We start from the raw sequence: 26,957 nt of genomic DNA on the forward strand, positions 1-26,957 counted from the left end.
ATTCTTTTTAATTTCTGAAATCTGAAATGAGAAAAAATTGACCCCCCACAATTTCTTTTTATCCCCCCCCCCTTTTTTCCCCCAAAAAATTCTTTCCCTCAAGATATGGTCATAATCTCAATTCAAATTTCCAATGGAGTTGGCAAACATAATTACCCATTTAAATTTACCATAGTGCTAACTTAATCAATTTTATAATAGAATTAAAAATATAGTGTCAAATCTTTCATATGGATTTTTTTGTAAAAAAAAAAGATGCAACATTTGCAGATATTTTTACTGGTCTTCCTTTATAAATATGCATTTCTTTAAACATAATTTAAAAGCAGTGTAAGGGAAGTAACCAAAACGTTGTATTTGGATTACCTCCCTTACACTGTTTTAAATTATCTTTATTGTTCATCAACCATTACTTAATACATAAATTAAAAGCAGTGTAAGGGAGATAATTTCAATGATGTATTTGATTTATCTCCCTTACACTGCTTTAAATTATGTTTTGTACTAAAGTATTTGTCTATTAACCAGGACAACCTTGTTTTTCCCCCTTTTTTGCCCCTAATTCCTAAACGGTTTGAGCCATAACCCCCCAAAGCAAATCCTAACCATCCCTTTGTGGTATGGAAACTTGTAGTATAATTTCAGAGAGATCCATACACCGTTCCACAGTTATTGTCTGGAAACTAGAAAATGCTTATTTTTTGCCCCTTTTTGGCCCCTAATTCCTTAACTGTTGGTACCATAACCCCCAAAAGCAATCCCAACCTTCCTTTTGTGGTATTTAACCTTATGGTCATATTTCAAAAAGATCCATTCACTTAAACTAAAGTTAGAGTGCGAAAACCAATGTGTCTTCGGACGACGACGCCGGACGACGACGACGACGCCGGACGACGACGACGACGACGCCAACGTCATACCAATATACGACCACAAATTTTTTTTGCGGTCGTATAAAAAAAAGACAAATTTTTAAAATACCGTGAGGGTTGGAAGAGGCCTTACAAATCGGATGATTTTGACTCCTGCCGGATGAATCACATGTATGATGTTGATGTTGTCTGCATAAAAAAAAAAAACTTAATGTAAGTTCACCTTTCAGTAAAAAAGGAAACCCAATAAATATTTTTTAGAAATTTTAATTCTGATATATCTCTTAATTATAAAAAAAAGTTTCTGCATGATACGCCCGTCGCTTTTTCAAAGAATAAGTTCAATAACTCCTCAATGTCATGTCAGAAATTTATAAAAAAAAAAAACTAAAGGGAGGTTATTTTAATAGAAATAAACCAGTCACCAAAGTTTCATGAAAACTGCTCAAAGAACTTTTGAGTTATTGTCTGAAAACTGGAAAATCCCCCTTTTTAAATGAATAAAACCCCATAACTCAGAAACATAAAATCTTAAATTTATAAAAATCAAAAGGGAACTCATGTCAATAGATATAAACAATTCACCAAAGTTTCATGAAAACTGCTCAAAGCGTTTTCGAGTTATTGTCCAACATGTTGACGACGGACGGACGGACGGACTGATGGACAACAGTATACCATAATACGTCCCGTAAACAGGCTTATAAAAAGTGCATATACAAAACAAATTGCCACTGTCAAGCATAAACAATTCACCAAAGTTTCATGAAAACTGCTCAAAGCGTTTTTGAGTTATTGTCCGACATGTTGACGACGGACGGACGGACAGACAGACTGACGGACAATAGTATACCATAATATGTCCCATAAACGGGTGTATAAAATGTGCATATACAAAACAAATTGCCACTGTCGAGCTGGACACCAAATATAAAGTCATTCTGTTCAGTATGGTTTCAAATCTAACATGGCATAATGTTAAAAGATAATTTTGGTAAATTTTATATAGTTGTAGCATTTCTGGCAGTGATCAATTAACACTTTCTTCCCTTTCATACCCGACAATTGAGGCTTCAATAGAGGATTTTTTTTTTTTTAATTTGGTACTTTTTCATACAGTTGCTTGAAATTTGCAAGTTCCAAATATTTGACACAGCATAGGTTTCTGACATAGAATGAATGTGGTCAAAGAACTGTGGACCAATTCAAAAAGAGGCCCAAAATCCAAAATCTAAATACATGGTTAGAGATTCAACATATGATATTTAAGAACCCAAAGAATTCAAGACTTTGAATTAAACCACATTGAAGTTGGTCAAGAAATAAGCAATTTATACAAAGTATAAGAAAAGTATTGTTTTTGGCTCCTAATTCCTACATGGTTAGGGCCATAACCCCCAAAATTAATCCCAACCTTCCTTTTTTGGTATGGAACCTTGTGATACAATATCATAGAGATCCATAGACTTATACTCGTTATTGTCTGGAAACCAAATGTCTTCAGATGACGATGACAACCTTGCCATACCATTATGGCTGCAAATTTTTGTGGTCTTATAAAAACATGCATAGTCATGCTTTATGTATGATCATGACGTTTAAGTTCTATTATGCAATACAAATACACACAACTTTAATAAATGAATATTTCCAACATTATTGTTGAGAGAAAATGAAAATGTTGGACCACACTTGTAAACTAAGTAACATTAATTGATCAAAATTTGTGTACCTGCAACATACAATTACAGTAAGCATTAGGGATACCAGTTTCTAAACCAGCAAAGTGTGTTTTATTGTAATGTCTGAAGTCAAAGTCTTCTAATCCTAACTTGGAGTATTTCAGGTCTACTTTTTGGTATCTCTTGGGAACAACTACAAATGGATCTTCACCTGAAAATAAAAGGAGATAATGAAATGAGTTTTGCCTAACTATTGCACTACTGAATATAATCTTAATATACATATATGCACAGTTAAATAGTAAAATACAAAATTTTTTTTCTTACTACATTTCAAAATTGATATTTGTATAATACATAAATAAAAGAAGATTGTGTCCATGGAATACAGATGCCCGCTTGTAAATATGCAAGAGTCAATGTACTGATTCAAACTTATTGATGTTTTGTTTTGTTTGAAACTTAACACAGAAACGGCAAATTCAGCAATTTTTCCATTTATGAAGGCTAATCAATTAAAAATATTAATTTTTGAAATATGAATGAAAATTGGCCTATTAGGTTATTAAGTTAATCTACAAAACAAATTTTATAAAGATATTGACTTGAAATTAAGCAGTATTCAAGATTTTAATAAAATAAGATAATATATAGAAGTTGTATTATGTAACATAATAACAGTTACTCTTAATAACAAAAACTTTTATGCAAGGGGAGTTAACTGTTATTGTTCTAAATTGAATATCATGCATTCTTTTTTGTATGCTCATTCAATTATCTCCATAAAAAGCTTCATATATAATTTGCAGTGGATATTTTATAATAAATTTTTATATATTTTTGCCTGCTCTTACTTGTTCTACCATTATATTGTAAAAATTGTTTATTTTGTTTTCCAGTTTTGATAATGACTTAAATATTAAATACATACAACTATAGCCTAAAGGGAAGTAATTTTTCCACCTTCTAAAATAAAATGCTTCGCTGGGGCGCAGCTTGATACGACCGCAGAGGTCGAACCCTGAACAGTTGGGGCAAGTATGGACACAAAATTCAAGCTTGATACAGCTATGACTTTGGATTGTCATTAAATATTTGACACAGCATAGGTTTCTGACACAGGATGAATGTGGTGTAAGAACTGGAAAAAATTTAATTTACCTATTATGGTGGAATATCCATAAACTAAATTGTTTGTTAATTTCAATATATCAAAGAATATGTAGAATTCAATGTTTGATGTAATGTAATAAAGTTGAAATTTGGACCGTTTTTGTTCAATGTGGACCAATTTGGTAACATGTATAAATAATCAAAAATCTAAATACATGGGAGCCCATTTAAATACATCATAAAGGTATTAAAATAGAAAGTGACATCATAGTCATGGCTAAAAATAAACAAAAATCCTTAATCAGCAACATTTAAAGTAATATCTAAAAATGAAATTCCTTTGTAACCATAAAAGCCCATTTAAATACATCATAAAGATATTAAAATAGAAAATGACATCATAGTCATGGCTAAACATAGCAAAAAACCCTTAATCAGCATCATTTAACAGTAATATCTAAAAATGGAAATTACATCATAAAGGTATTAAAATAGAAAATGACATCATAGTCATGGCTAAAAATAAACAAAATCCTTAATCAGCATCAGCAACATTTTATAGTAATATCTAAAAATAAAATTCCTTTGTAACCATAAAAGCCCATTTAAATACATCATAACAGATATTAAAATATAAAATGACATCATAGTCATGGCTAAACATAGCAAAAACTTAATCAGCATCATTTAACAGTAATATCTAAAAATAAAAATTTCTTTGCAACCATAAAAGTAAAATAGAAAATGACATCATAATCATAGCTAAAAATAAACAAAAATTTTTTTTATTGGCAAATTTTAAATGGAGTTTATTATACTAAAACAATAAATTTGCAACCATAAACATGATAAAACCCCATTTAAACACATCATAAAAGTATTAAATAATTCAACTACATCATAAGGCTATAAAAATAGAAAATGACTTCATAGTCAAGGCTAAAGGTAAACAAAAAACCTTCATCAGCAAAATTTTATATTGGCAAATTTCCAATGAAGTTTATTACACTAAAATTGTTGGCAAATTTCCAATGCATTTATTAACAATAAAGTTATTGGCAAATTTCCAATTTACATAATTTAAAAGCAGTGTAGATGAGATATTTAAATGAGTTTGAATTACCAACCTTACACTGCTTTTAAATAATGTTCTTTACTCAATTATTTGTCTATTAAAATGGAAACCCTTGTTTTTTAACCTTTTTTCCCCTTATTCCTTAAACATTAGAGCCATAACCCCCCCCCCCAAAGCCAATTATTACTTTCCAATGTAACTTAAATTTCCAATATACATAATTTTAAATTTCAATTACTCATGATATATAACCGTATCATTATTATTTTCTTTCATATATAAATCTGAAACAACCATCTTTAAATGGAAAATTTTAAAGAAAAAAAAGGAAAAAAAAATCCTACCTCCCACACATTTTTTCAACCCCCTTTTGATTCATCATCCCCCACCTCAATCACAACCTTCAATTTGTGGTATGGTACATTGCAATACAATTTCACAGAGATCCATACACTTGAACACAAGTTTTTGTTGCAAACTAAAAAAATCCTTATTTTTGACCAATATTTGGCCCCTTATTCATAAATGTTTGAGCAATTAACCCCAAAACTCAATTCCTACTTTCTCTTCGTGATAAAAAATAACTAACTTAAAATGAAAATTTTAAACAAAAAAAAAATTACCCCTTTTTTGACCCCGCCCCCCTTATGATTCATCACCCCCAGCCCCCTTTCCCCCCAAACCAAGCTCAATAACAGCCTTGCCTTTGTGGTATGGTACCTTGTAATACAATTTTAGAGAGATCCATACACTTGAACACAAGTTATTGTCTAGAAACTAAAAAATGCTTATTTTAAACCCCTTTTTAGGCCCCTTATTACTAAACATTTTGGGCAATTACCACAACACTCAATTCCAGCTTTCCCTTTGTGAAATGGAACCTTGTAGTAAAATTTCACAAAGATCCATACACTTACACACAAGTTATTGTCATGAAACTAGAAAAATGCTTGTTTTTTGCCCCCTTTTGGCCCCTTATTCCTAAAATTTTGAGGCAATTAACCCCAAAATCAATCCCAGCATTGACCCTTTGTGATATGGAATCTTGTGGTACAATGTCAAAGAGATCCATATGCTAACACACAAGTTATGTCTGGAAGTTACAAAAATGCTTATTTTCGGCCCCTTTTTGGCCCCTAATTCCTTAACTGTTGGTACCATAACCCCCAAAATCAATCCCCACCTTCCTATTGTGGTATTGAACCTTATGGTAAAATTTCATAGAGATCCATTCACTTAAACTAAAGTTAGAGTGCGAAAACCATTGTGTATTCGGACGACGACGACGACGCCAACGTCATACCAATATACGACCTCAAAATTTTTTTGCGGTCGTATAAAAAGTTTGCATCAGTTGGGTCCCGTTTTTTTATGCGAGAAAAAAATTTATATTATTTGTTTTGATATATATATTTCAATATACAGTTCAATCATTCATAGAGGTTGAAGCTGTGTTAAGCAATATTTGCAAAATATCCTATTCTTACATACTTAAGTAAACTAATGACATGCTACAACTAGTCTTTTTAGTGTTTCTTTATAATTTTACTCAACATTTTGCACCTAAAATATCCAGAAATGTAGCTTACTAACCATCTATATGTTCCCCTTTCTAAATTACGCTTTGTCAATGACCTGTTACGCAACCTAATGCAAGAAAGATTATGGTTAGGAATTTGGACAGGTTTAATATCTCCAGTTGTTTTCAGCAGTAGTTGATGTCTATATAAAAGGACATAACTGGAGAATGGTGAAAGTGACACCACCCAAATTCAAATTTGACCTGTGTTATGTGGTAATAACCTTTGTGTATTAGTTACATAACATTTAGTTGAGGCTAACTAAAGTTATGAGAACAGAAACCAATTTCGGGACGTATGGACATACGTACAGACTGCCAAGGGTAAAACTTAATAATAAGAATAAATTGTAAAATTTGTCATTTAAGGGCAATTACTCCTATAAGAATTCGTCTGACAGTTTTGATTTAAATGCACAATGGGAAGATCCATTTTACCCCTATGTTCTATTTTTAGCCATGTCGGCCATGTCAGTTGGCAGGTGTCGGACACATTTTGAAAACTTAATACCCAAATGATGATTGTGGCCAAGTTTGGTAAAATTTGGTCCAGTAGTTTCAGAGGAAACAATTTTGTAAAGTTACTGTACGACGGACGCCAAGTAAAGAGAAAAGGTCATTTGGCCCTTTGTGCAAGGTGAGCTATAAATTATTGGCTTCCACTAAAGCAACGTTTTCTACTCAAGGTCTTTTGGATGGACGTAAGGACAGACAGAATGATGGACAGAGTCAAGCCATTACTGGACCTGCTTTCGCCATAGGCAACACACGTTAAAATTAACTCAATAACAATGCTTTTTACAAAAATAAAAATTAATAAACTGTTAACACAGAGACATGTCTCGCCTTTTAGTTATTTCTACAATGTATCTATAGTCAAATGCAAATGTTGAAATTAAAATAGCAATACTTTGACATGTGAGTTATGCAAAATATTCAAAGTTAATGAACTATGACTGAAGGTACAGGGCCAAACAATTTCCATAGAAATGAGATGTGCCAATGTTAATACAACTGCATACCAATATCATTGACCTACCACTAGTGGTTCTCCATAAACTGAGATAATCACAAACTAATACATGTAAACTAAGCAAAAGTTTCAAAGTCAATAGACCATGACTGATGGGGCGGGACTAAATAATCTCCATAGAAATGAGATGTGCCAATGCAAATACAACTGCATACCAAATATCATTGACCTACCACTAGTGGTTCTCCATAAACTGACCTTATCACAAACTCATACATTGTTCCACCATTGCCTATGCCGCAGCCTGAAATAGCATACCGTTGTCTCGCTTTGTGACTCCATCAAGGCGAGACAAAAAAACAATTTTTTCTAAAAATATCATAAAAAGTTCTTTTTAATTCAAAAAAGATTGTCCTTAGACATAGCACATGTAACAAGCAATTAGATATCTGAATACTGATCATACCTCTACAAATGTGCTCTGCAATTTGAACTTTTTAAATTATCTTAATTGTTCATTAACCATTTTTTTATACATAATTTTAAAGCAGTGTAAGGGAGATAATTTCAATGATGTATTTGATTTATATCCCTTACACTGCTTTAAATTATGTTTTGTACTAAAGTATTTGTCCATTAATGAGGACAACCTTGTTTTCCCCCCTTTTTTGCCCCTTATTCTTAAACGGTTTGAGCAATAACCCCCCCAAAGCAAATCCTAACCATCCCTTTGAGGTATGGAAACTTGTAGTATAATTTCAGAGAGATCCATACACCGTTCCACAGTTATTGTCTGGAAACTAGAAAATGCTTATTTTTGGCCCCTTTTTGGCCCCTAATTCCTTAACTGTTGGTACCATAACCCCCATAATCAATCCCCACCTTCCTTTTGTGGTATTGAACCTTATGGTAAAATTTCATAGAGATCCATTCACTTAAACTAAAGTTAGAGTGCGAAAATTAATGCGTCTTCGGACGACGACGCCGGACGACGACGACGACGCCAACGTCATACCAATATATGACCACAAAAATTTTTTTGCAGTCGTATAAAAATTGAATCGTAATTTCCTGTCGATATGCACATCTACGTAGTATGTCCTTATTATCTGAAAAGGTTTCATGAAATTCTGTTGTGTGGTTTGAGAGGAGTTGCGATGACAAAAGGTTGCAGTAGTATATTGGGCAAATAAGTTTAAAGGGGCGTAACTGCTGGAAAAAAAATTGAATCGTAATTTCCTGTCGATATGCACATCTACGTAGTATGTCCTTATTATCTGAAAAGGTTTCATGAAATTCTGTTGTGTGGTTTGAGAGGAGTTGCGATGACAAACTGTTGCAGTAGTACATTAAAGTAATTAAGTTCAAAGGGTCGTATCTCCTAGAAAAAGAATTGAATCATAATTTCCTGTCCATATGCACAACTACATAGTATGTCCTTATTATCTAAAAAGGTTTCGTGAATTTCTGTTGTGTGGTTTGAGAGGAGTTGCGATGACAAGAAACAGGACTGACGGACTGACGGGTCAAAAACATTATACCCTCCGCAACTCGTTGCGTGGGGTATAATAACAATGAAAATTACAATACTATTAATATCAAATTGTGGTAGTAATTAGATAATTAAAATATTCTCTAAAACAGAAGCACCAATTACATTATAAAAACCGGATTTTTTTCCAGACTTGCATATTTCATAAATTTTGAAACTGCAATCATACAAGCGTATTTGTAATCTTAAATTCATGGAAAATACAAACAATCCATACAAGGACACTGTTGAAACTGAATCATACAAGTGAGAGGTTTAGCTAGCTATAAAACCAGGTTCAATCCACCATTTTCTACATAAGAAAATGCCTGTACCAAGTCAGGAATATGACAGTTGTTATCCATTCGTTTGATTGTTTGTTTTTTTGATTTTGCCATTTGATTTGGGACTTTCCTTTTTGAAATTTCCTCAGAGTTCAGTATTTTTGTGATTTTACTTTTTTCTGTATTTGCTAAATACATTTTTATATAAAAGCTGAAGAACCAGGCCACTAGGATAATTAAGATCAAGCAGTATAGGAAAAACCTCTCATTCTAAAAAACTCAGCTCTTAAAACAAATCTAATTATACCAATCAAATTACACTTACCTCTACCTATTGGAGATTCAGGAACAGATTTCCCTTTCTTGGACCCCTTTTTATCATTCCCAATGTTGTATGGAATTTGATTGACGCCTATTCCACTTCCCTGTGGCAATTTAGCATAGCCAACATTATGTTGCACTTTCATGCTTCTAAGTATCTCATTGTCCACAGGCATAGGTTTCCTAAAAAATTTATACAAAGACCAATTCAGAAATGGTTTTCCATTATTGAAATGCCATTGTTTCAGGTGCTACTTTTTACCCGAGTTTTTTTTTTAAAAACTTTTGCGCACTTTCACTGTGGTTAAAGCAAACCCAAATTGAGCTGTAGAGAAGTATGCAACACTGCACCAGTACTATAAAGATAAAAGGAAAATGTGTCTATGGGCCAAAGATACCCCCGCTTGTAAATATGCACGAGTCAACTTCCACAAAAAGATGCAGGATTCACATAGTTAAGACCGTTTTCTGATTATAAGCATTGTGTATAAGTTTCATAACATTTGGTTGAGGCAAACTAAAGTTAGAGAAAGGAAACGACAGATTTGGCAATTTTCCATTTATAAAGAGGCATAACTCAAGCACGGTAAAAGTGACACCACCCAATTTCAAACTGGGTCTGTGTTTTGTGTAATTAGCATAGTGTAAAAGTTTTATAACATTTGGTTGAGGCAAACTAAAGTTAGAGAACGGAAACCAATTTTAGGGACGTACGCAATGGACGGGAAAGACGGGACGGAAGGGACGGACAAGGGTAACACTTAATGCCCCCTTTGCTTCGGCAGGGGCATAAAAAACTTATCTTGTATCATCAGCTATGTAAAATAAATGTTTATTTAGTTTAACCTGTAAATTCAGAAACCATTGTGATATTTTTGGAATTGCAAACAATACAACAGAATGAACGCTGCAATAAATAAAACATTTTTGTAGACATGTACAAAATTCCCAATGATCTACCGGTATCTAGTATTATTGTTTTTTTATAATTGAATTTTGCAGTATCTCCAACTCAATGAACATGTTCCAATAAACAGTCTTCAAGAATTTCAAAAATAAAAGAAATATATATTTACCTGTACACATTTTGTGCTAAGTGATCTGGCCAATCAGATAGCATTTTCCCATTTTCTGGGTAACACATAGGAATCACAGAGTAAGGCGTCATCTCATCATTTATGTGCATGAACTGTAATTGTTCTGTCTGTAAATTATAATGTTATCAACGATCTGTAATTAATTTCATCTGATTTTTCTTTTGATTTGATTTTTCTAATGTCTTTTAATATTTTTTTCGATGGATCTGTAACATAACTAACCATATGATCTATACATGTATATAGGTAAGAATAAAATGCTCCACTGGGCGCAGCTTGATACGACCGCAGAGGTCGAACCCTGAACAGTTGGGGCAAGTATGGATACAACATTCAAGCTTGATACAGCTCTGAATTTGGATTGTGATTAAATATTTGACACAGATTAGGTTTCTGACACAGAAAGAATGTGGTCTAAGAACTTCAATTTTTTTAATTTACCTATTATGGTCCAATGTCCAAAATCAAAATACATGTTTAGATTCAGCATGTCAAAGAACCCCATATATTCAATTTTTGTTGAAATCAAAAAAGTTTAATTTTGGACCCCAACTTGGACCAACTTGAAAACTAGGCCCATAATCAAAAATCTAAACACATGTTTAGATTCAGCATATCAAAGAACCCCAAGAATTCAATTTTTGTTATAATCAAACTAAGTTTAATTTTGGACCCTTTGGACATTAATGTAGACCAATTTAAAAAACTGGACCCAAAATTAAAAATCTAAATACATGGTTAGATTTGGAATATCAAAGAACCCCAATAATTCAATTTTTGATGAAATCAAACAAAGTTTAATTTTGGACCCTTTTGACCTCAATATGAACCAATTTGATAGCGGGGCCCACAAATAAAAAATCTAAATACATGGTTAGATTCAGCATATCAAAGAACCCCGTATATTCAATTTTTGTTGAAATCAAAAAAAGTTTAATTTTGGACCCCAACTTGGACCAACTTGAAAACTAGGCCCATATTCAATAAAATGCTTCGCTGGGGCGCAGCTTGATACGACCGCAGAGGTCGAACCCTGAACAGTTGGGGCAAGTATGGACACAACATTCAAGCTTGATACAGCTCTGAATTTGGATTGTTATTAAATATTTGACACAGCATAGGTTTCTGACACAGAAAGAATGTGGTCTAAGAACTTGAATTTTTTTAATTTACCTATTATGGTCCAATGTCCAAAATCAAAATACATGGTTAGATTCAGCATATCAAAGAACCCCATATATTCAATTTTTGTTGAAATCAAACAAAGTTTAATTTTGGACCCCAACTTGGACCAACTTGAAAACTGGGCCCATAATCAAAAATCTAAACACATGTTTAGATTCAGCATATCAAAGAACCCCAAGAATTCAATTTTTGTTAAAATCAAACTAAGTTTAATTTTGGACCCTTTGGACCTCAATGAAGACCAATTTAAAAAACGGGACCCAAATTAAAAATACGGTTAGATTTGGCATATCAAAGAACCCCAATAATTCAATTTTCGATGAAATCAAACAAAGTTTAATTTTGGACTCTTTTGACCTCAATATGAACCAATTTGATAGCAGGGCCTACAAATAAAAAATCTAAATACATGGTTAGATTCAGCATATCAAAGAACCTCATATATTCAATTATTGTTGAAATCAAACAAAGTTTAATTTTGGACCCCAATTTGGACCAACTTGAAAACTGGGCCCATAATCAAAAATCTAAATACATGTTTAGATTCAGCATATCAAAGAACCCCATATATTCAATTTTTTTTGAAATCAAACAAAGTTTAAATACTGGACCCTATCTTGGACCAACTTGAAAACTGGGCCCATAATCAAAAATCTAAACACATGTTTAGATTCAGCAAATCAAAGAACCCCAAGAATTCAATTTTTGTCAAAATCAAACTAAGTTTAATTTTGGACCCTTTGGACCTCAATGTAGACCAATTTAAAAAACAGGACCCAAAATTAAAAACCTAAATACACGGTTAGATTTGGAATATCAAAGAACCCCAATAATTCAATTTTAGATGAAATCAAACAAAGTTTAATTTTGGACCCTTTTGACCTCAATATGAACCAATTAGATAACGGGGTCCACCAATAAAAAATCTAAATACATGGTTAGATTCAGCATATCAAAGAACCCCATATATTCAATTTTTGTTGAAATCAAACAAAGTTTAATTTTGGACCCCAATTTGGACCAACTTGAAAACTGGGCCAAAAATCAAAAATCTAAATACATATTTAGATTCAGCATATCAAAGAACCTCATATATTCAATTTTTGCTAAAATCAAACAAAGTTTAATTTTGGACCCTTTGGACATTACTGTAGACCAATTTGAAAACTGGACCCAAAATTAAAAATCTAAATACACTGTTAGATTCGGCATAACAAATAAATAAATGTGATTAAAGATTTTACAAATCTAATGCGCCATACTGTGCAATTAAAGATTACTTCTTGAAATTTTTCAATATTTGAAATTTGAAAAAAAAATAATATTTGAAGAATAATTCTTTTTAATTTCTGAAATCTGAAATGAGAAAAAATTGGCCCCCCACAATTTCTTTTTATCCCCCCCCCCCCCTTTTTCCCCCCAAAAAAATTCTTTCCCTCAAGATATGGTCATAATCTCAATTCAAATTTCCAATGGAGTTGGCAACCATAATTACCCATTTAAATTTACCATAGTGCTAACTTAATCTATTTTATAATAGAATTAATAAAAATATAGTGTCAAATCTTTCATATGGATTTTTTTGTAAAAAAAAAAGATGAAAACATTTGCAGATATTTTTACTGGTCTTCCTTTATAAATATGCATTTCTTTAAACATAATTTAAAAGCAGTGTAAGGGAAGTAACCAAAACGTTGTATTTGGATTACCTCCCTTACACTGTTTTAGATTATCTTTATTGTTCATTAACCATTACTTTATACATAATTTAAAAGCAGTGTAAGGGAGATAATTTCAATGATGTATTTGATTTATCTCCCTTACACTGCTTTAAATTATGTTTTGTACTAAAGTATTTGTCCATTAACCAGGACAACCTTGTTTTTCCCCCTTTTTTGCCCCTAATTCCTAAACGGTTTGAGCCATAACCCCCCAAAGCAAATCCTAACCATCCCTTTGTGGTATGGAAACTTGTAGTATAATTTCAGAGAGATCCATACACCGTTCCACAGTTATTGTCTGGAAACTAGAAAATGCTCATTTTTGGCCCCTTTTTGGCCCCTAATTCCTTAACTGTTGGTACCATAACCCCCAAAATCAATCCCAACCTTCCTTTTGTGGTATTTAACCTTATGGTCAAATTTCAAAAAGATCCATTCACTTAAACTAAAGTTAGAGTGCGAAAACCAATATGTATTCGGACGACGACGCCGGACGACGACGACGCCAGACGACGACGACGACGCCAACGTCATACCAATATACGACCACAAAATTTTTTTGCGGTCGTATAAAAATCTAAACACATGTTTAGATTCAGCATATCAAAATACCCCAAGAATTCAATTTTTTTAAAAAATCAAACTAAGTTTAATTTTGGACCCTTTGGACCTTAATGTAGACCAATCTTAAAAAACGGGACCCAAAATTAAAAATCTACAAACACGGTTAGATTTGGCATATCAAAGAACCCCAATAATTCAATTTTTTGATGAAATCAAACAAAGTTTAATTTTGGACCCTTTTGACCTCAATATGAACCAATTTGATAGCGGGGCCCACAAATAAAAAATCTAAATACATGGTTAGATTCAGCATATCAAAGAACCCCTTATATTCAATTTTTGTTGAAATCAAATAAAGTTTAATTTTGGACCTCAATTTGGACCAACCTGAAGACTGGGCCAAAAATCTAAAATCTAAATACATGTTTAGATTCAGCATATCAAAGAACCCCATATATTGGACCTTAATGTAGACCAATTTGAAAACTGGACCCAAAGTTAAAAATCTAAATACACAGTTAGATTTGGCATAACAAATAAATAAATGTGGTCAAAGATTTTACAAATCTAATGCGCCATACTGTGCAATTAAAGAATACTTCTTAAAATTTTTCAATATTTGAAATTTGAAAAAAAAATTATATTTGAAGAATAATTCTTTTTAATTTCTGAAATCTGAAATGAGAAAAAATTGACCCCCCACAATTTCTTTTTACCCCCCCCCCCCCCTTTTTCCTCCAAAAAATTCTTTCCCTCAAGATATGGTCATAATCTCAATTCAAATTTCCAATGGAGTTTGCAACCATAAATACCCATTTAAATTTACCATAGTGCTAACTTTATCTATTTTATAATAGAATTTGAAATATAGTGTCAAATCTTTCATATGGATTTTTTTGTAAAAAAAAAAGATGCAACATTTGCAGATATTTTTACTGGTCTTCCTTTATAAATATGCATTTCTTTAAACATAATTTAAAAGCAGTGTAAGGGAAGTAACCAAAACGTTGTATTTGGATTACCTCCCTTACACTGTTTTAAATTATCTTAATTGTTCATTAACCATTACTTTATACATAATTTAAAAGCAGTGTAAGGGAGGTAATTTCAATGATGTATTTGATTTATCTCCCTTAAACTGCTTTAAATTATGTTTTGTACTAAAGTATTTGTCCATTAACCAGGACAACCTTGTTTTTCCCCCTTTTTTGCCCCTAATTCCTAAACGGTTTGAGCCATAACCCCCCAAAGCAAAACCTAACCATCCCTTTGTGGTATGAAAACTTGTAGTATAATTTCAGAGAGATCCATACACCGTTCCACAGTTATTGTCTGGAAACTAGAAAATGCTTATTTTTGGCCCCTTTTTGGCCCCTATTTCCTTAACTGTTGGTACCATAACCCCCAAAATCAATCCCAACCTTCCTTTTGTGGTATTTAACCTTATGGTAAAATTTCAAAGAGATCCATTCACTTAAACTAAAGTTAGAGTGCGAAAACCAATGTGTCTTCGGACGACGACGCCAACGTCATACCAATATACGACCGCAAAATTTTTTTGCGTTCGTATAAAAATGTACTTTAAAATTTCATGTCGAGTGCTCTTTGTTTCAACACTTGCCCAATTGTACCGCGATTTCACGGGCATCTTTTAGTATATATATATATGAAACCATTCAATATCTTTGATACCATGAATCTAGTGTGAATAATTTCGACAGTTTGAAAAAAGACCCAAACTATATTTATTCAAAATCTTTCCAGAAAAATTCTCTCGTCCCTAGATCATGCAGTGAGATGGTCAATGATGGTAATAGTGAGTTGATTGAGATCTGCCATAGTGTGGTCAGGGGATATCAAATGATAACTGAGAGATAGGTCTGCCTTACATTCATAGTCACTATGATGGCCGTTCATACATTTGTGAAATGGCTATTCTGACTCACCAACATACTGCTTACCAAATTTACTCTAAAGAAGAAACACAGTAATTGTAGTCTTGCAAGTAACATTGCAAAAATATGGTGTATCATGTACCAGTGGAGCAATGATCGAGAAATTTTCTCACACAATTCCTGTCTTTTTTAGATGACTTGAAAGTTCAGGTCTTTTTTTCAAACTGCCGAAATTATTCACACTAGATTCATGGAATCAACGAACTTGTATTGAATGGTTTCATCACATTTACTTCATGAAGTTTCTTACTGTTTTTCTAGAATGATTTATGGAATGCAACAGTTTAAAACTGAAATAATTTCTGGGCCCACCTTGATACGACCGCAGAGGTCGAACCCTGAACAGTTGGGGCAAGTATGGACACAACATTCAAGCTTGATACAGCTCTGAATTTGGATTGTGATTAAATATTTGACACAGCATAGGTTTCTGACACAGAATGAATGTGGTCTAAGAACTTAAAATTTTTTAATTTACCTATTATGGTCCAATATCCAAAATCTAAATACATACATGGTTAGATTCAGCATATCAAAGAACCCCAAGAATTCAATTTTTGTTAAAATCAAAGTTTAATTTTGGACCCTTTGGACCTTAATGTAGACCAATTTGAAAACGGGACCAACAATTAAGAATCTAAATACACGGTTAGATTCAGCATATCAAAGAACCCCAATATTTCAATTTTTTATGAAATCAAACCTTATCATTATTATTTGCTTTTATATATAAATCAAAAATAACCAACTTAAAATGGAAAATTTTAAAGAAAAAAAAATCTCCCCCCCCCCCCCCCAATTTTTTGAACCCCCTTATGATTAATCACCACAAACTCAATCCCAGCCTTCCCTTTGTGGTATGGTACCTTGCAGTACAATTTCAGAGAGATCCATACACTTGAACACAAGTTATTGTCTGGAAACTGTAAAAATGCTTGTTTTTTTGGCCCCTTTTTGACCCCAAATTCCTAAACATTTAGGGCAATTACCCCCAAACTCAAACCCAGCTTTCCCATTGTGATATGGAACCTTGTAGTACAATTTCATAAAGATCCATACACTTACACACAAGTTATTGTCCTGAAACTAGAAAAATGCTTGTTTTTTGCCCCTTTTTTGGCCCCTAATTCCTAAAGTTTTAAGGCAATTACCTCCAAAATCAATCCCAGCCTTCCCTTTGTGGAATGGTACCTTGCAGTACAATTTCAAAGAGATCCATACACTTGAACACAAGTTATTGTCTGGAAACTAGAAAAATGCTTATTTTTGCCCCTTTTTTGGCCCCTAATTCCTAAAATTTTAAGGCAATTACCCCCAAAATAAATCCCAGCATTTCCTTTGGGATATGGAACCTTGTGGTACAATGTCAGAGAGATCAATACACTAACACACAAGTTATTGTCTGGAAGTTACAAAAATGCTTATTTTTGGCCCCTAATTCCTTAACTGTTGGTACCATAACCCCCAAAAATCAATCCCAACCTTTCTTTTGTGGTATTGAACCTTATGGTAAAATTTCATAGAGATCCATTCACTTAAACTAAAGTTATTGTGCGAAAACCAATGTGTCTTCGGACGACGACAACGACGCCAACGTCATACCAATATACAACTAAAACATTTTTTGCGGTCGTATAAAAAACGTAAATTTCCCAGGAATCCCCAATGCTTCTTTCAATTTTGAAGATGAAATAAAAATGGAAAGTTTCAAGATAATACTAAATTAGGAGTGATTCTGGATTTATTTACAGGATTCAATGTTTTTATCAAATGACAGGAATCATTGTATTTCTAATTCTATAACCTGTGAAAGTGTTTGAATATAACTGACAATAATTTCACTGATTTACTTTAGCATGAAATCATTTTGCATTTTACAACTAAGTGTCTAATCTGAGTGAAGACAGTTTCATGCATGCGTATTACATATATAGTAATTAAATGTTCGACTCGTGAAAAATTACTTTTTCCAACGTATGTCTAATAAAAATTTCAACTTTTAAATCAGAATTGGGGATTGTCTTCACTGAAAAGTTCTTAAATAATGAAGTTAGTTGTAATGGAATAGAATTTCTTTCACATATTATTTTCGAGCTTGACCACTACTGTCAGGTGTGAAGAACAGGTAATAAACTACTTCGCTGAGTGCAGCTGGATACGCCCACAGAGGTCAAACCCTGAACAGTTGGGGCAAAAATGGACACAATATTCAAGCTTGATACAGGTCTGAATTTGGATTGTAATTAAATATTTGACATATTATAGGTTTCTGAATAAATGTAGTCAAAGAACTTGAAATTGGTTATATGAATTGAATTTATATTCAATTAAAGATGTCTTGCTGTTGTGCAATATACTGTGCTGTTGCGCAATACTTAGTAAATCTGTTGTCAGACTATAAACAAATAAAGTTCAATTTCTTCTCAATGTCATATTTGAAATTTATGAAAATCAATAGGGAGATTACATCAATAGCTATAAATAATTCACAAAAGTTTCATGAGAACTGCTGAAAGCATTTTTGAGTTATTGTCCAAAATCTGGAAAATCCCCCCTTTTTTAATGAATAAAACCCCATAACTCAGAAATGTAAAATCTAAAATTTATAAACTTCTAAAGGGAGCTTACATCAACAGATATAAACAATTCACCAAAGTTTCATGAGAACTGCTGAAAGCATTTTTTAGTTATTGTCCGAAAACTGGAAAATTCCCCTTTTTTTACTAATAAAACCCTGTAACTCGGAAACGTTAAATCTAAAATTTATAAACTTCTAAAGGGAGCTTACATCAACAGATATAAACAATTCACCAAAGTTTCATGAGAACTGCTGAAAGCATTTTTTAGTTATTGTCCGAAAACTGGAAAATTCCCCTTTTTTTACTAATAAAACCCTGTAACTCGGAAACGTTAAATCTAAAATTTATAAAAATCCAAAAGGGAGCTCATGTCAATAGATATAAACAATTCACCAAAATTTCTTGCAAGTTGGTGAAAGCATTCTTGAGTTATTGTCGGAAAACTGGAAAATCCCCCCTTTTTTAATGAATAAAACCCCAAAACTCGGAAACGGTAAATCTGAAATTTATAAAAAATGAAAGGGAGCTCACGTCAATATATATAAACAATTCACCAAAGTTTTATGCAAATTGGTTAAAGCTTTTTTGAGTTAATGTCCGACATGTTGACGACGGACGGACGGACAGACGGTCAACGGTATACCAGAATATGTCCCATAAACGGGCGTATAAAAAGTGATTAGCCATCATTAGCCAATATCTTCCAGAGGCATTAACATAGTTATTAGGAGGGGCCCTCAGGACTATCATGCTAAACTGGAGTGGCAGTTTTATTACTGGAAAAGCATTTCAAAACAAAATTGAAAGAAAAATGGTGATTAAGAAACCCAATCTCAATGAAACGACTGAAATTATTATCTGTGAAAAAAATTAAATTGACCTAATTCCCAATCTGCTGTATAGGACAAATAGCTTTCAGTTTCAGTCATGACTGGCAAATATGACTGTTTCTGGACTCTTGCAGTGGAGTGACTGTTAAAAGTCTAGGTATGCAGTTGGATATGTACTGATTGATACTTTAGTCTACGAGAACATGATTTATTTATTAGTTGTTATTGGCTTTAAACTAGCTTTCAATAATTGTGAGTACTCTTATTTTGGTGCTTTGCGTCTATTGTTTTAGTGCCTCGTAACGATCTTTTGAGTTAAGCCAATAGCAACTGATTTTTACAGTTTGTTCTTATGTTGTGCTGTTACATGACTGTTCCAGGTAAGAGGGAGGGTTAAGCTCTCACATACATGTTTAACCCTGCCACATTATCTATGTGCCTGTCCCAAGTCAGAAGCCTGTAGTATAGTATTTGTCTTGGTTAATATCTGTCATGTTTTTTTTCGAAAATTGTTTTGTTATTAATTAGGCTGTTAGTTTACTTATTTGAATTATTTCACATTTTTCATGTGTCTTTTATAGCCAACTATATGGTATGGGTTTTTCTCATTGTTTAAGGCTGTACGGTGGCCTATAATTGCTTACTAACACTTCATTTTAACTCTGGTGAATAAGTTGTCTCATTGGTAATCATACAACATCTCCTCATTTTAATAGTACTTGCTGGTAAGTCAGACATAGCTTTATCCCACAACCCTTGCAAGACCCTGCTGACAATGAGGCTGGTTTAGAGGATAAATCACTAGCAAGTCTTTTAGGCTTTTGGGCCTAGGGAAAGTCAGTAGAGGTGGCTCTGGGAAGATCTTGGATAGTTTAGGATTTTTTTTCATTTCTTTCCAACTTTAAATTCCCATTACTTCCTTTAAAATGGTCAGATCAGAGTGACAATATTAATTTTTAGAGGTGTTCGCTTCATCAAACTAGAGGCTCTCAAGAGCCTGTGTCGCTCACCTGTATTTACTGATGCTTTGGAAATCATGTAAAATAAGGTTAAAATCATAATTAATAGTATTAGATATTAGATATTATAATGATATCTAAGATAATAAAATGCTCCGCAGGGCGCAGCTTGATACGACCGCAGAGGTCGAACCCTGAACAGTTGGGGCAAGTATGGACACAACATTCAAGCTTGAAACAGCTTTGCATTTGGATTGTGATTAAATATTTGACACAGCATAGGTTTCTGACACAGAATGAATGTGGTCTAAGAACTTAAAAATTTTAAATTGGACATTCACCTATTATGGTCCAATATCCAAAATCTAAATACATGGTTAGATTAAGCATATCAAAGAACCCCAAGAATTCAATTTTTGATGAAATCAAACAAAGTTTAATTTTGGACCCTTTTGACCTCAATGTGGACAAAGTTGATAACGGGGCCCAAAAATCAAAAATCTAAATACATGGTTAGATTCAGCATATCAAAGAACCCCATATATTCAATTTTTGTTGAAATCAAACAAAGTTTAAATTTGGACCCCGATTTGGACCAACTTGAAAACTGGGCCCATAATCAAAAATCTAAATACATGCTTAGATTCAGCATATCAAAGAACCCTAAGAATTCAATTTTTGTTAAAATCAAACTAAGTTTAATTTTGGACCCTTTGGACCGTAATGTAGACCAATTTGAAAACGGAACCAAAAATTAAGAATCTAAATACACGGTTAGATTCGGCATATCAAAGAACCCCAATAATTCAATTTTTGATGAAATCAAACAAAGTTTAATTTTGGACCCTTTGGACCTCAATGTGGACCAATTTAAAAAGGGGCCCAAAATCCAAAAACTAAATACACGGTTAGATTCAGCATATTAAAGAACCTCAAGAATTCAAGAATAAAACCCCATTGAAATTGGTCAAGAAATAAGCAATTTATACGAAGTATCTTCTTTTGCACAATACTGTGCAATTAAATATTTCTTGCTATTGCGCAATACTGTACTATTGACAATTTCTTGCTATTGCGCAATATTGGCTATTGGATATTTCTTGCTATTGTGCAATATTGTGCAATTGAAGATTTCTTGCTATTGCGCAATACTGTGCAATTGAAGATTTCTTGCTATTGTGCAATACTGTGCAATTGAAAATTTCTTGCTACTGCACAATACTTATTATATAATAATTTACACATCCTGTTTGGTGTGTATCTCCTACCATATCAGTATTATTTGCTTTTAAATATAAATCAGAAATAACCAACTTAAAATGGAAAATTTAAAAAGAAAAAAAAAGAAAAAAAAAAAATCCCCCCCCCCAAATTTTTTGAACCCCCTTATGATTCATCACCCCCAAACTCAATCCCAGCCTTCCCTTTGTGGTATGGTACCTTGCAGTACAATTTCAGAGAGATCCATACACTTGAACACAAGTTATTGTCTGGAAACTAGAAAATGTGTTTTTTGCCCCTTTTTGGCCCCTAATTCCTAAAATATTGAGACAATTACCCTCATCATCAATCCAAGCCTTCCCTTTGTGGTATGGTACCTTGCAGTACAATTTCAGAAAGATCCATACACTTACACACAAGTTATTGTCATGAAACTAGAAAAATGCTTGTTTTTTGCCCCTTTTTTGGCCCCTAATTCCTAAAATTTTGAGGCAATTACCCCCAAAATCAATCCCAGCATTTCTTTTGTGATATGGAACCTTGTGGTACAATGTCAGAGAGATCCATACACTAACATACAAGTTATGTCTGGAAATTACAAAAATGCTTATTTTTGGCCCCTTTTTGGCCCCTAATTCCTTTACTGTTGGTCCCATAACCCCCAAAATCAATCCCAACCTTCCTTGTGTGGTATTGAACCTTGTGGTAAAATTTCATAGAGATCCATTCACTTAAACTAAAGTTAGAGTGCGAAAACCAATGTGTCTTCGGACGACGCCGACGACGCCAACGTCATACCAATATACGACCACAAAATTTTTTTTGCGGTCGTATAATAACAAAAAACTGCAAAATTTTTGTAAAATTACTAACTCAGGGGCAGCAACCCAACAACGGGTTGTCGGATTCGTCTGAAAATATCAGGGCAGATAAATCTAAATCTGATGAACATTTTTGCCACCTGTCAAATTTGCTCTAAATGCTTTAGTTTCAGAAATATAAACCAAAAACTGCATTTTACCCCTATGTTCTATTTTTAACCAAGTCGGCCATGATGGTTGGAAGGCGGGGTCATCGGACAAATTTTTTAAACTAGATACCCTAATAATGATTATGGCTAAGTATGGTTAAATTTGTCTCAGTAGTTTCAGAGAAGAAGATTTTTGTAAAAGATTACAAAAATTTACAAAAAATTGATAAAAATTGACTATTAAGGGCAATAACTCCTAAAGGGGTCGACTGACAATTTTGGTCATGACAACTTATTTGTAGATCTTACTTTGCTGAACATTATTGCTGTTTACAGTTTATCTCTATCTATAATAATATTCAAGATAATAACCAATAAAATGCTCCGCAGGGCGTAGCTAGATACGACCGCAGAGGTCGAACCCTGAACAGTTGGGGCAAGTATGGACACAACATTCAAGCTTGATACAGCTTTGCATTTGGATTGTGATTAAATATTTGACACAGCATAGGTTTCTGACAAAGAATGAATGTGGTCTAAGAACTTAAAAATTTTAAATTGGACATTCACCTATTATGGTCCAATATCCAAAATCTAAATACATGGTTAGATTAAGCATATCAAAGAACCCCAAGAATTCAATTTTTGATGAAATCAAACAAAGTTTAATTTTGGACCCTTTTGACCTCAATGTGGACAAAATTGATAACCGGGTCCAAAAGTCAAAAATCTAAATACATGGTTAGATTCAGCATATCAAAGAACCCCATATATTCAATTTTTGTTGAAATCAAACAAAGTTAAATTTTGGACCCCGATTTGGACCAACTTGAAAACTGGGCCCATAATCAAAAATCTAAATACATGTTTAGATTCAGCATATCAAAGAACCCTAAGAATTCAATTTTTGTTAAAATCAAACTAAGTTTAATTTTGGACCCTTTGGACCTTAATGTAGACCAATTTGAAAACCAAACCAAAAATTAAGAATCTAAATACACGGTTAGATTCGGAATATCAAAGAACCCCAATAATTCAATTTTTGATGAAATCAAACAAAGTTTAATTTTGGACCCTTTGGACCTCAATGTGGACCAATTTAAAAACGGGGCCCAAAATCCAAAAACTAAATACACGGTTAGATTCAGCATATTAAAGAACCCCAAGAATTCAAGAATAAAACCCCATTGAAATTGGTCAAGAAATAAGCAATTTATACAAAGTATCTTCTTTTGCACAATACTGTGCAACTAAATATTTCTTGCTATTGCGCAATACTGTACAATTGACAATTTCTTGCTATTGCGCAATATTGTGCTATTGGATATTTCTTGCTTTTGCGCAATAGGAGATTTCTTGCTATTGCGCAATACTGTGCAATTGAAGATTTCTTGCTATTGTGCAATACTGTGCAATTGAAAATTTCTTGCTATTGCACAATACTTATAATAATTAACACATCCTGTTTGGTGTGTATCTCCTACCATATCATTATTACTTGCTTTTAAATATAAATCAGAAATAACCAACTTAAAATGGAAAATTTTAAAAGAAAAAAATAAAATGCTCCGCAGGGCGCAGCTTGATACGACCGCAGAGGTCGAACCCTGAACAGTTGGGGCAAGTATGGACACAATATTCAAGCTTGATACAGCTCTGAATTTGGATTGTGATTAAATATTTGACACAGCATAGGTTTCTGACACAGAATGAATGTGGTCTAAGAACTTAAAAATTTTAAATTGGACATTCACCTATTATGGTCCAATATCCAAAATCTAAATACATGGTTAGATTCAGCATATCAAAGAACCCCAAGAATTCAATTTTTGATGAAATCAAACAAAGTTTAATTTTGGACCCTTATGACCTCAATGTGGACAAAGTTGATAACGGGGACCAAAAATCAAAAATCTAAATGCATGGTTAGATTCAGCATATCAAAGAACCCCATATATTCAATTTTTGTTGAAATCAAACAAAGTTTAATTTTGGACCCCGATTTGGACCAACTTGAAAACTGGGCCCATAATCAAAAAATCTAAATACATGTTTAGATTCAGCATATCAAAGAACCCTAAAAATTAAATTTTTGTTAAAATCAAACTAAGTTTAATTTTGGACCCTTTGGACCTTAATGTAGACCAATTTGAAAACGGAACCAAAAATTAAGAATCTAAATACACGGTTAGAATCGGCATATCAAAGAACCCCAATAATTAAATTTTTGATGAAATCAAACAAAGTTAAATTTTGGACCCTTTGGACCTCAATGTGGACCAATTTAAAAACGGGGCCCAAAATCCAAAAACTTAATACACGATTAGATTCAGCATATTAAAGAACCCTAAGAATTCAAGAATAAAACCCCATTGAAATTGATCAAGAAATAAGCAATTTATACGAAGTATCTTCTTTTGCACAATACTGTGCAATTGAATATTTCTTGCTATTGCGCAATACTGTACAATTGACAATTTCTTGCTATTGCACAATATTGTGCTATTGGATATTTCTTGCTATTGCGCAATACTGTGCAATTGAAGATTTCTTGTTATTGCGCAATACTGTGCAATTGAAGATTTCTTGCTATTGTGCAATACTGTGCAATTGAAAATTTCTTGCTATTGCACAATACTTATTATATAATAATTTACACATCCTGTTTGGTGTGTATCTCCTACCATATCATTATTATTTGCTTTTAAATATTAATCAGAAATAACCAACTTAAAATGGAAAATTTTAAAAGAAAAAAAAAAAAGAAAAAAATAAAAAAAAATAAAAAAAAAAAATCCCCCCCCCCAATTTTTTGAACCCCCTTATGATTCATCACCCCCAAACTCAATCCCAGCCTTCCCTTTGTGGTATGATACCTTGCAGTACAATTTCAGAGAGATCCATACACTTGAACACAAGTTATTGTCTGGAAACTAGAAAAATGCTTATTTTTGGCCCCTTTTTGGCCCCCAATTCCTAAACGTTTCAGGCAATTACCCCCAAACTCAATTCCAGCTTTCCCTTTGTGATATGGAACCTTGTAGTACAATTTCAGAAATATCCAAACACTTACACACAAGTTATTGTCATGAAACTAGAAAAATGCTTGTTTTTTGCCCCTTTTTTGGCCCCTAATTCCTAAGATTTTGAGGCAATTACCCCCAAAATCAATTACAGCCTTCTCTTTGTGATAAGGAACCTTGTGGTACAATGTCAGAGAGATCCATACACTTACACACAAGTTATTGTCTGGAAGTTACAAAAATGCTTATTTTTGGCCCCTTTTTGGCCCCTAATTCCTTAACTGTTGGTACCATAACCCCCAAAATCAATCCCAACCTTCCTTTCGTGGTATTGAACCTTATGGTAAAATTTCATGGAGATCCATTCACTTAAACTAAAGTTAGAGTGCGAAAACCAATGTGTCTTCGGACGACGCCGGACGACGCCAGACGACGACGACGACGACGACGACGACGACGACGACGCCAACGTCATACCAATATACGACCAAAAAATTTTTAATTTTTGCGGTCGTATAAAAATGAAAAAAAGAAAAAAATGAAAAAAAAAAAATCCCCCCCCCCAAATTTTTTGAACCCCCTTATGATTCATCACCTTTAAACTCAATCCCAGCCTTCCCTTTGTGGTATGGTACCTTGCAGTACAATTTCAGAGAGATCCATACACTTGAACACAAGTTATTGTCTGGAAACTAGAAAAATGTGTTTTTTGGTCCCTTTTTGGCCCCAAATTCCTAAAATATTGAGGCAATTACCCCCATCATCAATCCCAGCCTTCCCTTTGTGGTATGGTACCTTGCAGTACAATTTCAGAGAGATCCATACACTTGAACACAAGTTATTGTCTGGAAACTAGAAAAATGCTTATTTTTGGCCCCTTTTTGGCCCCCAATTCCTAAATGTTTCGGCAATTACCCCCAAACTCAATTCCAGCTTTCCCTTTATGATATGGAACCTTGTAGTACAATTTCAGAAAGATCCATACACTTACACACAAGTAATGGTCATGAAACTAGAAAAATGCTTGTTTTTTGCCCCCTTTTTTGGCCCCTAATTCCTAAAATTTTGAGGCAATTACCCCCAAAATCAATCCCAGCATTCCTTTTGTGATATGGAACCTTGTGGTACAATGTCAGAGAGATCCATACACTAACACACAAGTTATGTCTGGAAGTTACAAAAATGCTTATTTTTGGCCCCTTTTTGGCCCCTAATTCCTTTACTGTTGGTACCATAACCCCCAAAATCAATCCCAACCTTCCTTTTGTGATATTGAACCTTGTGGTAAAATTTCATAGAGATCCATTCGCTTAAACTAAAGTTAGAGTGCGAAAACCAATGTGTCTTCGGACGACGACGACGACGACGCCAACGTCATACCAATATACGACCACAAACATTTTTTTGCGGTCGTATAAAAACT

The 26,957-nt window shown here is 33.3% G+C and overlaps 1 protein-coding gene and 1 long non-coding RNA gene across 2 annotated transcripts in view; one reads left to right on the plus strand and one right to left on the minus strand.

The window, feature by feature from the left end:
* The window catches only part of LOC127727935 (PAN2-PAN3 deadenylation complex catalytic subunit PAN2-like), a 399,078-nt gene that overhangs the window by 179,008 nt on the left and 193,113 nt on the right, over positions 1–26,957 (minus strand). Inside the window, exons 11-13 of the mRNA XM_052235095.1 lie at positions 10,507–10,634; positions 9,435–9,613; positions 2,605–2,765 (exon numbers count right to left, since the gene is read on the minus strand). Of these exons, the coding sequence (XP_052091055.1) occupies positions 2,605–2,765; positions 9,435–9,613; positions 10,507–10,634 (468 nt within the window). The remainder of the gene's footprint in view (positions 1–2,604; positions 2,766–9,434; positions 9,614–10,506; positions 10,635–26,957) is intronic.
* LOC127727947 (uncharacterized) overlaps positions 1–26,957 on the plus strand; it is a 150,053-nt gene that overhangs the window by 115,187 nt on the left and 7,909 nt on the right. The gene's annotated exons all lie outside the window — the stretch shown is intronic.

The sequence above is a fragment of the Mytilus californianus genome, unplaced genomic scaffold, assembly GCF_021869535.1.
Source record: "Mytilus californianus isolate M0D057914Y unplaced genomic scaffold, xbMytCali1.0.p SCAF_2, whole genome shotgun sequence".
Taxonomy (NCBI): Eukaryota; Metazoa; Mollusca; class Bivalvia; order Mytilida; family Mytilidae; genus Mytilus; species Mytilus californianus.